The following is a 17,377-nucleotide window of genomic DNA, read 5'->3' as shown; positions in this document are numbered from 1 at the left end:
GAATAATCAATGAGTAAAAAAGTAAAAACAACGAGATATGGTGAAGTTACCAAGTTGAACTCACTACAAATATGCATGGTGGCAATGACAGTCGTGATCAGTCGCGGCTTCCGTCGTGAAAGCGACTTCAAGTTGATATGTTCAGATTGATCGGTGAATATGTGAGAGGAAGAGATCAGAGAAAGAGGAGAGAGTGTAACAAGAAGACGAAAGTGAAGGAAAAATTAAGAAACAAGCACTAGAAAAAGCAGATAAGGGGCGAGTGAGATGGTTACGTCTTGAGTACTCAACCATGACCGTAAGATGTAAGATAGTGGTGTTCAAAAAGATTGTCTACGGGTGCTACGTGTCACGACGTCCAATAATTTGTATAGATAATTGCACCATTGGTCCCTGAGATTGGCTTAAATTATAAATCAATCATTGTAGTTTAAAAAGTTTATGGAGGGTTCTTATAGTAAACTATAATTATAAATCAGTCATTGAAAACGTTTTTCATCCGCCAAGTTAACAGATTCTGTTAGTCAGCCACGTCACACCCAATAAGAAGCCGACACGTGTCCATTACAATAAACAAAATACAAAATCTAATAAAAATATAAATAAATAAAACAAAAATATTTAAAAAACTATATATTTTTTTGTTTTATTTATTTATATTTTTTTTATTGTAATGAACACATGTCGACTTTCTATTGTGTGTGACGTGACTGACTAACGGAATCTATTAACTTGGTGGATGGAAAACGTGTTCAGGGACTGATTTGTAATTATAGTTTACCACAAGAACTCTCCATGAACTTTTTGAACTACAGGGAGTGATTTGTAATTTAGGCTAACCTCAGGGACCAATGATGTAATTATTCATAATTTGTACCATCGACAAAACTTTGTATCGCACCCTTAGCTTGTCTCAAACGGAATAAGTTCCTCTCCATTTCACTTGAAATGGAGAGGAGCCGGTCTTGTCTCCAATTCAAGTGAAATGAGGAGGATCCGTTTCCGCCCCAAACTCCTTCAACTGGAGACCAACAACAATTTGGCCTCTTATAAAACAAGTGACCGACTCCTCTTCAATTCAAGTGAAATGGAAAGGATCTGTTTTCATCCCAAACTCCTTCAACTAGACACCTAACCACCACATATTGTACCGATTCCACTGAATAATAATTGATCCTTGATTTTTTATTTTTTATTTTTTTCTCCTCTTTCCACGTGTTTCATGTACATTTTCATGTCATCCACTACTTTATTGATGTGCTCAGGCCTCAACCCAACTTAATGAGTTGTAGCATAGCATGGACCACAGAGACAAAGACCAAGTAATAATTCATGTGCTAAGAAAAATAAACAACAATTGTAGAAAGTGTTAATGAGTTGTAGCATAGCATGGACCACAGAGACAAAGACCAAGTAATAATTCATGTGCTAAGAAAAATAAATAACAATTGTAGAAAGTGTTAATATATATATATATATATATCCAAGAGGCCAAATGGGGTGACCAGAAGAGGCAAAATGGGATAGTCGAAACTAGGGATTCAGTGTACCTTTATAATTTTTTTTTACCTTTTTTTTTCTTTTTTAAAATTGAGGGGAGGCCATAGTCTATACCAGCTCCCCCTAAATCTGTCCCTGAGAAACCGTCCCCAAACCCTTTTGAATTGGTTCAGACACACTCATTTGGTCAAGTGGGTGACTGATCCACCTCCATCTGGCAAGAATGGATGACTGAACCACCACAAAGGCCATCAGAATGGCTCGAGCTACCCCTCTTTTTTTTTTCAATTTTTTTTTTTTAATTTTTTAAAGCTTTCAATTTTTTAAAGTTTTTATCATTTTCAGTTTTTTTATTTTTTTTATTTTTAATTAGGAATTGGACACGTGTTAGCTTCTTAAAGGTGTTGACATAGACTTCCATTAATTTTTGGACGAATGTATCATCTCCATCTTTAGCCATAAACAAAGTACCATTTACAATACGAAATGAACTACATAAAGCAAAAAATAAAGCCTTCAAAACTCAAGAGACAAAAACGTAATTAACCCAAAAATAATAATAATAATAATAATAATAATAATAATAATAATAATAATAATAATAATAATTACTCACTTCAATCTTTCTTGGTTAAGTTGTAACCCTTTCCCTTAATAATTTTCTTTTTTTAAAAAAAAAAAAAAAAAAAAAAAAAAAAAAAAAAAAACCGTCGTATAGTCTCGCCGTGATAGGAGGGCTAAATTGGCCATGGAGTTTGGGTAAAAGTCCAAGTTTGTGATCAAACGGCTGAGAAAATACTTGGCAATGGGTGTTAAAGCTTGGTGGGTGTCCACGCATGTTAGACTGTTTTAATGATGATTTCTTCTTTGTTCTTTTCTTGATGTACAAATAGAAAGTTGAAGTTCAAAGTTAGGATAAGGCTCAATAAATAGAGATTAAATTCTTGAAGTAATTAGGTTTTTTCTTTTTCTTTTTCTTTTTAACAGAAACTACATCTTGCATATAAAATGGGAAAAATAGTGACCCAATACAAGATCTAGGGGCCGGAAAGCTCCCTTCAAACAATGGAAAAAATACTTGGTGGAATTTCTTCCAACCAAACACACTCAAACTTATTACGTATCGCCTATTTTGCTAACTCATGAGCTCTATGTTACAAACTCTAGGCTCTTGAACAAACTTTGTAGCACAAAAGAAAATAATTTCTTGTTGAATACTCTCAATAAAATGGCCGGCAATGGTGTAGTTGGGTGAACTCTGATTGATCTCTTGGACTACTTGACTAGCATCACCCTAAAAAATAACATCAAAAAAACCAACCTCTCGACAAAACTGGACTACATAATAGGCCACCATTGTCTCAGCCATCTTAGGAGCCACCTGCAATTGAAAAGGAATGCTTCTAGCCCCCATAAATCTCCCAAGGCAATCACGAGCCACAATCCCCAACCCTATCCAACCATCCAGGCCATTGACTGTTGAAACCCAATTCAGTTTAATAAAACCTTGGGGAGGAGGGACCATCTTTGTATCATTTTTTTATCCCCCAAAGTTGATGTAGCTTTTAAAATTACTATTGGATTTGACATAGATTATTATTAGATTTTGATTCAATAATGATTTTAAAAGTCACATCAACTTTAAAAAGATAAAAATATGGTTATTTACATTACTCCCCTATTTTTACTCTCTAATCTTTATCACTTTGTTATTTAGTATCTTATTCAATTCAATGTTTAGTTTATTAAATTTAGGAAAAAATACACATATGCCCTCCCTAAAAATTCTGGATCTAAAAGCTCATTTTCTAATAGATTAGAAAGAGAAAGGAAATTATTTTTATTTCTTGAAAATGTCAGCTGGGCTCATCCCAATTTGTCTATTTGACAAGATTGATACAGAGATGCAAATTTTTGTAGTTTTGCTGTTTGGTCAGCTATTTTTTCTGTCAAACAACTCATATATTGTCTGAACCTCCATTTTTTATTTAAATTTTGAGATTTCCAAACACCATTGAGTTCATTGTACACGTCTCTGAGGATTCTAGAATTATAAATATATTTAATTTTCAAATAGTCTTGTTTAGACTTTTCAAGAGTGGAATGTTAGGCTCTCACTTAGAGGGTTTAGTCAATTCCGTAGTGTTAAAGAAGCAACAAAATCCTCTCCAGTTAAGTTTTAACCGGAGAAGAGACAGTTAGTTATGCAGAAACCAGTTCCTCTCAACCGGAGAGGATCCAGTTCCGTTAAAGAAAGCTTGTTTAGCTTCCTCCAACCTATTGTAAGTCTTGTATTAACGGGCACCTTTAAAGCCATTAATTTCCATTATCTCCATGATGTAAATATTCCTGGTTGGAATCCTTTGAACGCAACATACACCTTGTTTAGGTGCTCGATCGTTAGCTGCTTTTGGAGCTTTTTTTTTGGCTATATATAGATATCCATCTCATTGTTTAAGAATATGGATTCTTGCATAAAAATTAATATTGTTTGACTGCATGTTTAGCAGTTCTTCACAATGGTACCTGATAAGATAGTCTGCAATAAAATTATTACTATCTTTAATAAATTCAACTTCAAAGGAATAATTTGAATTAGTATTATACCATTTTAATCTTCTTCCTTCAATAATATTCCTTTTATTAGTAAAGAGATCTTTGACAGCTTTATTATTTGTTCTAAGAAGAAAATCTTCAGCCACCCCTACAAATTTTTTTATAAAATAAAATAAAAAATAAAAATATGGGGTCGTGTGTAAAGCAAAATCAATTGTCGATTGCTTTTGCTTAATATGTTTTGGTGAGTAGCATATCAATTTCCACCGGTGTTAGCATTATTTAGAGAAATATCTTTTGTGCTTAATGGATTTTGGTTAAAAACGATATAAGGCAAAATCATATCCCTTGAACCCATACCAAAATCCACTGTTAAGGCTACCATGCAACATGCTTGGAGGTTCCTCACAACTCTCATAATTGAAGATGTGGAACCTAATAGTTTTCTGTTCACCTTTTAAACCCCTCAAGAAATTCCTAGGGTTTTTTTTTTTTTTTTTTTTTTTTTTGAAGTACATCAACAAAGGAATTTCAATAAAGAACAACAAAGGGCCGAGCAACTCAACAAAGAGCTAAGAAATAACCTTATCAGTGCAAGTAAACAAAAAATACAAAGGAATGCATCAAATGAATGACTCGGCCCTATAAATTTTTAGCACGAGCCAATTAAGGCACTTTGACGATGCACATCGGGAATAGCATAGCCAAAATGCACAAGAAGTGCTACAAACCTCGAAAGGTCCAATAATCCAAATTGTAACCTAGCAAAGAAACAACCGTAGCAGCGTATCTTAAGGGAAACCACCACACTAGAGAAAACAATGATGAATGTAAAATTGGAGCCAACAGAGGGAAACAAAAAGAAATACAAAAATTTAAGAACAACAATACTACAACAAAAAACCCAGGAAAAAAAAAACAGAAGCAACACAGCAAGACCAGCATTGAGGCTGCTTTCTTTGATACCATGCATCGGCGCATGGAAGACGCGCTCCGACGCGTGGTGGTCATGCTTCGGCACAAAATGGCCGGAAGAGAGAAAACCAGTGTAGGAGATCCATAGCAGTGGTAGAAGAGAGCAGAGGAGGCGACAGGAGGCAAGATGTAGTGACGTGTCTAAGGGTAGAACTTCTTGAAGTTAACAGACCTGAGTTTGAAAACCACAAAACCAAAAACTTAAAAGAAGTGGCTGATCCGCGGATGGAAACGGCGAATCTAAGCGGTTGGCAGTGGAAGAGGGCCCGACAGAGTTGGTGTAAAGCAATAAATTGGCAAAGGCGATGGATAAGACCTCAAAAGAGATAGATAGGGCTTCCGAAGAGATAGTTCAAGCCTCAAGAGAGGCGAGAAAGGGAGGGAAGAGAAGGAGGAGAGCAGAAGAGGGTAAGGGGGAGGAGGGAGTGGGTTTCCCTTCCTCTTCCTTGGCAGCCATGGGGGATTCTTTGGTTGTCTTCGGGAAAGAAAACAGAGCGTTTTGATAAAAATACTTGGATAGCTCTTCTTGGAACGTTAGAGTCCATCATCTATTCCTCGACCCTTGGAAACCTGATTCGACATTGGGGGGTTAGTCTCTCTTTATAAACCTACATCACCCACTTATTTTGGGTTTCCACCAAAGTCGACCACCCAAAACCCTTTTTAATCCGGATATGTTCATGTAATCCTTCTTCCCATATATTGCCTAAAAAATAAAAAATAAAATAAAAAAATAAAAAAGAAGAAAAGAGAGAGAGAGAGAGAGAGAGAGAGAGAGAGAGAGAGATATTAATCGTTTTAAGGGGAAAAAAAGAAAAGGTTTACTTAGACATTTACACTTACCCTTTTAAGTTCTTTCTTTAGAATAAATCCGAACTATGTTTACTAGTTTAATATAACCCGATTATAAGTAGTCTAAGAATTGTCGGAGAACAAAATTTGAACATTACAATATATTAAAAATTGAACTGATAACTAAACTATTCAAAATTGCACCAGAAAGATAATCTAAAAGAATTTCAAAACTATAAATTAACTATTAGATACATGTTACACATTAGCTCGCAACCATCAAAAAAAAAAAAGAAAGATACATGTTACATTATTCCCAACTTTCTTCACTCTCAAAGGGCATAATTGACCCCACTGTCTCCCACCCCCAATCCGCCCTTGCAAAGGATAAGGATTTTTAACCAATGCAGCAGTGGCAATTAGCACTCCAATATCAAGCTTCCAATTCAAGCAATGAGTTGAGTACAATCACAAGCCAACGCTTTAAACAGCTTTTCTTAATCTAGAGTTGGTGTACAATAATTACTTACAGATGAACGGCAGCGCTTTTCTTTTTGGCTCAATCCACTGCTAGATTCTGTCAAACAAACATCTGCGAATGGATACTGCAAATTCGCTAACCTTGTGAGGATGGAGAAGAACGGCGCATATCCCTAGACAAACCGTGGCAATGGAGATCAGAAATACGCTAGGGCGAGAGCTGAAGATTGTCCTAGAAACAATGCCACCACACGACTTTCTTGGCCATTCCTTTACATGGTTAACATTCATGATAACCTCTCTATTCAACAGGGGAACAGTTTCACTTCTATCACTACAAGTTGAGCATGTCACTTCTTCTAACTTAGAATTTGATTTTATCCCCGTATCCTGCAAATGAAATATCAATTAATTGTTTGAGCAAATAAATACATGCCGGTCTGAAAAGCAGATATTATAGAACGATATCTCAAGTTTTCTGATATCGTGAAATGAGATAACTAGAAAGCTCTAATACGTAAATAGATTGTAGATCTCTTGCCAAGAATAAGAGATTTAAAATGGTTTCCACAGCAATATATATACACACACACACACACGCATATCGTAAGATCAACAGCATATGTGCTGCAATCATATTTAGCTGAAATTGGGTAAACTGCAGAGTTAGGGTTTAAATTTAAGACCTCTGCTCTGATACCATGTTAAATCACCAATTATCCAAAAAGCTTAAACTAGTCAGAAATAGTGAATTTAAAAAAAAAAAGCTATTGGTCCCAGAAAGGCTCAACATTTAAGGAAATTGCCAAAAAAAAAAAAATAAAGCAGCATATTTATACTGACGGATAACATACATAAACCGAGACTTTTAAGGTTACTTCTTATACTAATACCACAAGGTTACTTCTTACTTCTTATGCTTCTTGTAAGGTTACTTCTTATACATAAATAAAGCAGCATATTGGCCATGCCTTTTCCTTTCCCCAAGATCAAAACATCTATCAAAAATGCCAAACTAACATGTTCGTTTACTAGATGTGTCACCGCACTATTGTGACATTTTTTGTTGGTAAGTTATGCGCCCAATGAGTGTTATACAAACTTCACCCTCCTACCTGTTCTTAAAGGGGAAGGAGGTGCCATTTGAGCCAGTTATTAACCACACTGCTGTAATTTTTATACAGCCCTTGTGGTTTGATGGTATTTTATTGCAATCCCTTTGATTTCAATTTTTTTATTCACATCCCTAGTCATTTCTGATTGTTCTAATCAGGTCCTTAATTCCGTCCATATATTGGTAAGAGTCATTACTCATGAACTTAAGGACCAATAAAATCACTCCACAAGTCAAGCTAATAAACTTTCACATCTTATTAATATAGAGAATATTAAAAAAAAATAAAAATAACAAGGGTTTGAAAGAGAGGGAAGGGGTTAGAGAGAGAACCTCCAGAGAACGCGCTGCCAGAGGACCAGCCCCTTACCCCTTACCCCATCCCCATTGGCTTGCTGTCAACAACAGACAGCCCAATTCTCTTTCTATATGGCCTGGAGATAAAGAGGAAGATTGCAATGGGAGGAAAATCAGTTAAACATGACCAGTGGTTTGAGAAATCAGAACGAGAATTTTGGTCGTAGCAAGACAAGAGTACAAAGGTTAGAAGGGCAAGGGCTTTTTGAGGAGATGCTTTGCCACTTTTGGCTCAGAGAACTTTATGTCGGTGATTTCACCAGCACTTGTCAAAGCCTTTCTCTAATGCTTCATATTTGAGTTTGGATGTTTATGTTTAGAGAGAGGGAGGAAGCTGGTTTTTGGGCAGAGTATTTGTTGCCATAAGGACACATTGGATGATTTTATGTAGTGTTGTGTTGCATGGAGTTTCGCCAAAGAGATTTTCCCTGTTCGTACAGTCAAGGTAGTTCCACCACCACCAGTTAGCATCAATTACCCTACCAGTGGCATTTACTAGGCCGGTCTTCACCAATTCTCTTTTTTTCCTTATATTTTTTTTCATTAAAATGTTAATAAATTAAAATAATGAGATAGTGCTAAAAAGAAAAAGAAAAAGATAAATACTTTAACAGGTGACATGATTTTATTAGTCCATAACATGTTATGTTCAAGTGAGTAACGGTTGTTAAGACAGAAGAAGCAGATTAAAACAATCAAGAATCACAAGGAGTGTGACTGGAAAAATTGAAAACCCAAATAGTCAGGGATAAAATGCCATGAAACAACAGTGGGTGTTCATGCATTAACAAGTAAATATATAAACAAAGAAAAATAAATGAAGAAGATTAGATAAGCTCCTCAATCTTGAACTTGCAAACCAGATTCACAATCAACAAAAGCTGAGGTAGAAAAAAAAGTTTAGTCCTCACCTGGCTGTTGATTGGAACCGAGAGCACATTATCTTGAGAGCAGCTTTCAGAAACAGAATTCCCTCTTGACGCAGATCCTGATTTCAGCACTGAACTTTCACTTTTATTATATTTCTTATGAAGAATACATCTCGCAATGTCAATGTGTTTCTGTAGTAAACTCAAATCAGCATCACTGCCATTAACCGTGCTGTTAAATTTCATGTCGCTTATCACAATCTTTAGTTTCTCTAACAGTTTATGCAAAATCGTGGTCGAGTCATAGCATATCAGAAAGTTCAAAAGACTATTAAATCTTTGAATCTGTGAAGCAGTGATAGACTGTTGAAAATTTTCTGATGCAGGCTCCTTAAGTAACCATGCTACGTCTAAAAGAAATTCAGAAAACGTTGACCGTCTCATTGCAGAAATCTCAAATGAGTCTGACAGAGAACCAATATCTGGAATCTCTGATCCTTTCAGAAAATGAGATGCATAAAATCTCTGCTGTAATATATCCATTTCAGCACAAATGTCTTTGTCACCGATTAGTATTGGAATGAAGTTCGATAAGCCAGACTCATTCTCAACCTACAAAATAGATTTATGGAAAGAAAAATGTTACCAGTTAAAAAGAAAATTCCATCACGATTTGCAGTGTTCATGTAGACAACAAAATTTATCTGTAATAATATAAATCTACCATTTTCTGTAACTGTTTATTACATTTATTTGCAGATTATGGTGATCAACAATCATGTACTGATGCTACCACAACAACCAGGAAGTGATAGTGCAAAATAGTTAATGCTGGTACCAAGTCCCAAGACAAGAATAATCCTCACCATCGAATTAACTACAGATGCAGAAGCAATTCCACAAAGCATTTATTCTAAGTAGCGCCATGCAGAGAGAGATGATTTCTAGCAAATCATGTGTACACTAAGACAATTCCATATGCCATAACAAGATTACACAACATGCACAAAACATCACTCACATATACCCCATGAAAAACCAAAGCATTTTCAAAATTAAAAATATACGACCACATGAATATATCCAAGAAATAACACATCCAGTAAAAGTATACAGACGGGACCATATATACAATTGCTATGCTCCAGAATGATAGTTTCTTTGATAAGGAGTTTCATGGCGGTAACTTTTGTTACAAACAATGCAAGAAAAAACCAACTTTTGTGTTATCAAGTCTTAATGAAACATCAAATGTGTCTTCGCGAAAGTATGTCAGTATGGACAAGACAATCTGTATAAAATGAGATACAGACAAAAGGGGGGGAAGGAATAATCTAAAAGTTAACCAGAACACCTACCTCAACAAAGGCAGGGCCAAAAAGAGCTGGTTCAGTCTGTGGAACATATATCTTGTACATCTGATGGTTACAACTAGAAGCAGTATCCCCCTCAGTCTTACCATGCAGAGACGCAACACAATAATCATGCGCAAGATACTTTCCAGCAAAAGATACAAGAAACCTGACACCAAAACCTCCTTAAGCCTCAAAATTCAATGTTCTATTAAATAAATACATTTTACAGTTAGGAATAGAAGTACAAAAAATAAGTGAATCAAATAGTTAAACAAGAATATCACCCCAAGTGTTAAGGAAACCAACTACCACTAAAATATATACATATTATGGCAAGTTAAAACTAAATGACACCGAATAAACACAGAGGGATGACATCAAAAAGTGAGTCCAAAGAGCATCACTTATTATGTTCTTCCAATTGTACTAGAAGCTGCAGATGTGCTAAGCAGCTCAGGGTCACTTGTTAGGCAGCTCGCCAGGCTCCATAATATAGAAAAAGCTATGGTTTTAACTTAATCTCAAGCTGAGCTTGAAGTCTCGGTTGTAACTGATCAACACAACCCAGGCTCAGGATCATTTGTTAAATGAACTTGAAGGCTAGGCTTGTTCATTCCTCAGCCTGTAGTTGTAGCGAACATGTCTGTCTTTAGGAGTTCAATAATTTTTTTCTTACTCATAGGAACACTTCCAAAAAAAGTATAAAAGTACATAAATTAGCATGGAGATACACATCTTGGGCCTGACATATTTAAGAGATGCGGATCACATCTATTTTTTTTGCTACTGGCAAAAGGGCAAATTTGGAAAGTTAAGTCTAAAATGGCTTATTTTCCTTAAAAATTGTGCATTCAGCAACTGAGAACACTCATTATGGGACAGAGAGGCTAGATGGAAAACATCCCATGCCCCAGCGCCGAAAGAAAAGATTTATCCATACTAATTGTCCATTAACGAATACAGCAATGAACCATTGAGCAAATAAATAATTAGGATAAAATATAAAGCCCCCTGCTGCCAATGCCATACCGAAATTTAGATTGTAGCAAATTACTTCCACAAGCAACAAACTCCAGGGGCTTGCCAGCCTCAAAACATATAGGATGAACATAGTGAATCCTTGGGGCTTGCACCTTCACCTTAACTTTCATCACAGAAGTTTCACCTATACCCATTAAGATGTTCAATTCATGTTAAAAGGGTGAAAATATTGAAAACGTCAAACAAATTGTAACATATCAATCCATATAGAAACTGAAGAACAGTGGTTGGGGGGCAAAGTATGGGAGAGGTTGGGGAGTTGGCAGTGTGGAGGGAGGTAGGAGGTGGTGGTGGCAGCGCAAAGGAGTGAGGGTAGGGATGGTGGTGGTGGTGGCCACAGGAGTTAAGGGGGGAGGAAGGTGGTGGTGTGGTGAAATGGAGGAGGGGGTTGGTGTCGGCAGCACGAGGGGCAGGAGGGAGAGGGAGAGAGGGAGGTGGGAAGGGTCATAGGCTTGGTCCAGAAAAAAATGACAAAGGCATCAGTAAAGGTGAGCTGTTTTCAGCCTCTTTAGGTATAAATTTCTGTCGACCACAATAAACTTCCCCTTTGACCAACAATATTTGATTCCATCAAACACTGGCAAATGCAGAAAACATTTTCCAAAATATTTTACATCAAAACAAGCGGAGCCTCAAATGAATCAACCATTTCTAAACATTCTTAAATTTAGAGATACATCAATTACATGCCAATACATCCCATACATGAAACATGCACCAAGTCAATGCAACACAACCAGTTGAATCATGAAAATCAAAAGTCAGTCTTCCATCCAATGTCTAGAGTGCATCATTTAACAAAATGCACTAATGATGATGGCTGCCAACCTCACACCAGAAGGAACTAGGAAGAAGAAGACATAAACGAGTCCTCAATCCATTTGCACCTAAAAATAGAACTAGGAAAGAAAAATAGAATTGGCTAGGTTAGCGAAATCATGTGTAGAGCTCAACTTTTATGGCCTTCTGTGAGTCATTCAAGACGGGAAAGCAAGCAAATGAAAGAGAAAGGAAAGAAGGAGCCCATGAGTAGTTGAGAGAGAGAGAGAGAGATTGCCCCATACCCCCGTGAGTTTTGGACTTGTGATATAAGGACCTGAGTTTCTATTTTTGACAATTAAGGATATAAGTTTTGACCATGTGACAAATAGACCATTCTGTTAATTTTCCGTCAAGTTTTTAAAGATTGAAGTGCCAGCCAGCTGACATCTTCTCCACGTAAGACCAATAAAATCTCGCCACACGTATCAAAAGCGATGTCATCATGTCACGTATGCCATTAATTTTTTTTTTTTATATTAAAAAAAAAAGGCTGAAAAAAAAGGTGGAGGGACGCTTGCACAGCCACCTCCCAGCAGAAGGGGTGGCTCGGGCGGAATCGGATCCTCTCCATTTCATTTGAAATGGAGAAGAGCCAGTTGACGGTCCAGATATATTTAAAAAGATCCAAGGCGTAAAAATTACCACGTTATCAAGCAAATACTAACAGCATTTAAAACTTTAACATCAAATCGCTTCTTCCTCGACAGAGAAACAGTCTGCTTCTTCTTTGTTTGCATTTCTCTCTCTCTCACGATTCCTCTCTCGATCTATATCTGGAGGGACCAAAACAAAAACCCAACCCTAAAACTCTCTCTCGCCATTTATCTCTCTTTGCAAGTGCCAGAAGGAAAAGAGGGGGTGACCTGTCTTTTGACATTCTTTTTAATCTACAGCTTTTCTTTCTTTTGGAGAAGCTTCCTTATTTCATTATTTTTCATCTCTAAGCCCTTAACTTTTCTAGTTTACACAAAGAGAGCCTTCTTCCTTGTTCTTTGATCATTGCCGAGGAACACCAAAAGCCAGCAACAGAGGGGGTGGTGGTGGAGCAACCCAACATGGACAAAGGGCTGCCGGTTGAAGTGGGTATGGAAGAGGGGATTTAGGTTTGAAACTTTGAATAGAAGGGATTTTTTTATTTTATTTTTCTGAGCAATGGAACAAGGGATTTGACATTAAAGTTTTAGATGTCGTTAGCAGTAGCTTGATGACGTGGCAGTTTTTACACCTTCGATCTTTTTAAAAGAAATCCTAACCATGTACCGGCTCTTCTCCATTTCATTTGAAATGGAGAGGATCCGATTCTGGCTCGTGTGGCCACCCCTCCGCCCTTCTCTTCTTTTCTTTTCATCTTTTTTTTTTTGTTTTTTATTATTATTTACAGGCATACATAGCATGATTTCGTTTTAATACACGTGATGCAATTTTATTGGTCTTACATGGAAAAGATGGCAGCTAGCACTTCAACCATTAGAAATATGAGGAAAAATTTGATGGAAGGACTTAATTGTCATATGGTCAAATATCAAATCCTTCATTGTCATGTCAAAATTAGAAACTCAGGTCCTCATCCATCACAGGGGCAACAACAAAGTTATTGAGATATGATATGCTCCAACTTACCTTTCATAACCCGAAAAATCATGTCGTTGACAAAAACGAGTATTGTGCCTCTTCCAGATAGCATTCTTCCAGGGGCGGCAACAAAGTCATTGAGATATGATATGGGATCTTCAAGTAACTGTTGGATGCATTAAAGAAACATTAGCTCTAATCTTATAAAATTTTGCTGATAATTGGAATGTCTAATGGAAAAAGAACAGAATTATACAGACAAGTAGAAATAATTTGTGACAGCTTGACCAAAATTGTCCTGTTAGTGTACTTGATATAACTTGTGAACAGAAACTTTTATTGATCAAATAAAATTAAATACTACAAACAATTATAGGGCACATAAATTTCCTTATCCATGTAGCATGAGACATTTAGTTTTCACATGATGAAGGAAATATATTTCCCTAGCAATAAATGAAAAAGGCACCTGATAATGTTATTTTGTGTTGGATATGAATTTTCATAAGATGGATGAGTACACGACATATCATACTGTAATATCAAAAAATGATATAAAGAACATTTAAGAATTGTGCATGACAAAATCAAGCCTCCCATTTTAATGGTCAAGCTGATGAGAAAAAATGGTAGCAGCACGTTTGGTTTAAGAAGTAAACGGGACCATAAGTTAGTCCCCAAATGACAATTGATAAATTTGAGCAATGATAGAGCTTCAAACTTGAAAGATTCTTTTTTCTTTGGGGAGAGGGAAGAAGGACAAGCAGGAGAACATAAACCAAAACTATTTACAGAAGATCGAGCTATAAGGATGAGAGATCAAAGATCAAACGTTCACAAAACTCTCTGTGTGGATATGATTGTGGGTATCAAGGTGTGTTTATCACAATCACCGTGTACACACAAATCAATTCAAATAAAAATCTGGGCTTTATAACTGAACACAAAATTAGATGAAGTCAGCCGAATCCTAATGGGAATGAGGCCCCTGAATTCAGTAGAAGATAAACTATTGATCAAACCATCAAAGTCATAATCATGTTCATACTATAGCAATGTCTTCAGAAATTGGCCTTGCCAATCTACTTAAATTTGGAGAAAATTGTATCTAAATCTTACCTGCAGAAAAATCTTTAAATGTCAGAACCAACTATTCAGGCTAAGAAATATTTTACCACAGATATGGCAGTTTGGGAATGTTGAAATTCAAGGTTTACAAGTAAATCTGTGTATAAAGGGCAACATACTGACAGAACAGACAGAATTTTATGACCCATTAGAAAATGTATATGAATATATGTATCTGCTTTAATGGTTAAAACATATGCAGAGAGTCCAAATAAGAAAATTAAATATAAAGTTATATCTTCATTAATTAATGAGTACCTAACAAGACAGTCTATGAAAAATGTGTAAAGTTATATGTTCTTGATTCATTAGTTAATGATCACCTCACAGAATAGTCTATGACAAATGCATCACACCAAGTGTAATCTATCTTGTATTCTCCAGTGACAACATGAACAAGCAGAATAAATATATGGAACTGTGACAGAAATGTGTCTAGTCAACAACGCTACCTCATCATAACTGTAAAAACGATCATAAAATAAAAAATAAAAATAAATAAAAACATCCAGTAATTCACTACCTTCGCCCACATAAATTTTGGCATCGTAATGAAGACAGTTAATATTGTACATCCAGGGCGAATATACCCCTCTAACTCAACTGGCATACTGGCCAACCATTGGAATATCTGCAAATACATTTGAACAGATGTTAATAAATTCCCCACATATCTGACCACAAACAGAACTGTTATCTTCTTAATTACTAAACTGTCATAATAATGCTTTAAATACTTGGTGCCGTAGTCTTCTGGGGAATTCTGCTGGGTTCCAATCATAAAGCTTGAAAGAGATCCGACCTGTTGGACACTACATTCATATACGGAATCAGTATATCTCCAGGATATCTCATCACTTGAACAAAAGAAAAATGGCAATGCAGCTACCATAACATTCAGCGGAGACCCACCATAGATGAGTAAGCAGTCTTGTTGTCATGGTACAATGGAGAGGGAGAACCTTTGGAATTAGCTTTTCCTCCATCCATTCGGGTTTCGCCAGAGGCTGCTAAAGATGCAACAGTATCACTAGGGATATTCTGGGAACCAGGATCTGAGCAGAGTGTAGTAACTTGTCCATCTTCAGACTCCAAGACTGCTTCCGTTTCAGCTATTGGGCTGCTCAAGCATAAACCATCTATACCATAGACAAATATATAAGAGCCGTGAGCATTTTATCGAGGAGGTATATGCAATTTCTCTGCTCAGTCTCCACAAATGGATACAAATACTCTGTCCATCACATATACAAAAATTAGTACCATCCATTCAAATTTACGATACCTTGTACTGCTTCCCCATCACAAGAGACGTCTTTGTTCTGCACAACCCCTTGAGATTCACTATACACTACAGCTCTAGAATCACCAGGTTTTCTTCGCCGTCTATTGTTGTGGCGCTCTAATTTTCTTCGACAACTACGTTTACCTTCATCAAAATCCGATATCACATGAAACCTGGCATACATTTCATACCCAATCAGAAAGTATCATCACCAAAAACACAAAACCAATGAATCTCACACAAGTTTCACTTGTGAATCACATTCGCATCTCCTCGATTAAACAACACTTTAAGCAGCATCACAACTCAAAAATAAGCAACTAAAACAATTGACCTTGGATTCAAATAGCTCCGATATACATGCACAAGTTCACACAAACGCACAAACCGTCATCGAAGTTCACAACCCCTTTCATAAGCAGGAACCAGACCATAAATGTGCATCTAATGCCTATAAAAGTGACAAATTAATAACTATAATCTAAGATTCACTTCCAAAACGAACTTGAAGCCGCATTAAACACAACTCTTGCATCTAACTCCGTCAAAACAAACTCTAACAAATAAAGAAGAAAGAAAGTCACAGGTTTGACTCATAGAATCCATCTGAAATTTCAGAGAACACGTAGAATCGAGCTTACTTGCCACACTGCTGGCAATATCTCTTGGTCTCTCCTTCGAGAACGACCGCGCTCGCGTGCGCGCATCGCAGGCAGACCCTGTGCCGGCGGTGATACCCTTTGAGTTCGCTGATATCGGCCTCGCACCCGGGGACCTGGCACTGCGCCAAGCCCCGAGCCGTCCGGGTCGTGGTCCGGGCCCGCTTCTTCCGGGACACGGCCTCCATCTTCTCGTCCAGCTCCGGGCACGCGCACGGGATCCGACCCGCCAGGAAATTGGAGCAGATCAGCCTCGGATCCCTTTTTCGAATCCGGTTGGAATCCGGACCGCCCGGATCCTCCTCCTGTGGAGGCTCAAGAGGCTCGTGAGCTATAGGCGGTGGTGGGTGATCGGGGTCTAGGGAGATAGAGAAGTGCTCGTCTACGGTGAAGTCCAGGAGGGCCCCGAAGTCCCAGAGATCCGAGGAGAGGTCCTCTTCCGTCACCGGTGTGTGCACCGCCTCCATGTCCTCCGAAACCCTAGGTTGTGGCGATTGTGGCTCTGCGAGTGGCGGGGATTCCATAATTCACTGAACCCCCCTCACGCTAAATTCAAAAGGCGTTGGTGAGGTGGCGGTGGTTGGAGTTGTAGTTTGGCGGAGAAAAGAAGGTAAAGCCGTGGGTCAGCCAGCTGGGCCGGTCGGTTAGGTTGGTTGGGTTGGTTGGTCGGTTGGTGTAGTGGAGACTTGTAAGTCTAGACTGGGTTTCGTTTTTTCTCTTTGTGACCAGGCCAGTTCGGAACTTCAGACGGGGGTTCTTGTTGAGGAAAAAAATGAGGTAATTGTGGCGACATGAATAGTTTGTGTGAGGGTGCTATACCACGCGCCGTAGAGAACACGCGGCTTTTGGTTAGCGTAAGGTGGTTACGTGTG

The 17,377-nt window shown here is 37.5% G+C and overlaps 1 protein-coding gene across 1 annotated transcript; it reads right to left on the bottom strand.

The window, feature by feature from the left end:
• Positions 1 to 6,035: 6,035 nt before the first annotated feature.
• LOC133881513 (squamosa promoter-binding-like protein 7) lies at positions 6,036 to 17,275 on the bottom strand. Its single transcript, XM_062320453.1, has 10 exons — positions 16,488 to 17,275; positions 15,847 to 16,019; positions 15,474 to 15,700; positions 15,299 to 15,373; positions 15,085 to 15,192; positions 13,482 to 13,599; positions 11,028 to 11,163; positions 10,002 to 10,164; positions 8,686 to 9,255; positions 6,036 to 6,693 (listed from the first exon to the last, which is right to left on the bottom strand). Exons 1-10 carry the CDS (start codon positions 17,027 to 17,029, stop codon positions 6,394 to 6,396), a joined length of 2,412 nt encoding a protein of 803 aa, XP_062176437.1. The 5' UTR covers positions 17,030 to 17,275; the 3' UTR covers positions 6,036 to 6,393.
• Between the last annotated feature and the right edge of the window lie 102 nt (positions 17,276 to 17,377).

The sequence above is a fragment of the Alnus glutinosa genome, chromosome 1 (genome assembly GCF_958979055.1).
Source record: "Alnus glutinosa chromosome 1, dhAlnGlut1.1, whole genome shotgun sequence".
NCBI classification, from domain to species: domain Eukaryota; kingdom Viridiplantae; phylum Streptophyta; class Magnoliopsida; order Fagales; family Betulaceae; genus Alnus; species Alnus glutinosa.
This window is presented reverse-complemented; position numbering and strand designations above follow the sequence as displayed.

Coding starts and splice junctions, on each gene's coding strand:
- LOC133881513 (XM_062320453.1), bottom strand. CDS start 17,029: ATGGAATCCCCGCCACTCGCAGAGCCACAATCGCCACAACCTAGGGTT. Junction 16,020..16,487: donor TATTGCCAGCAGTGTGGCAA/GTAAGCTCGATT, acceptor AATGTATGCCAG/GTTTCATGTGATATCGGATT. Junction 6,694..8,685: donor CGGTTCCAATCAACAGCCAG/GTGAGGACTAAA, acceptor TTTCATTTGCAG/GATACGGGGATAAAATCAAA.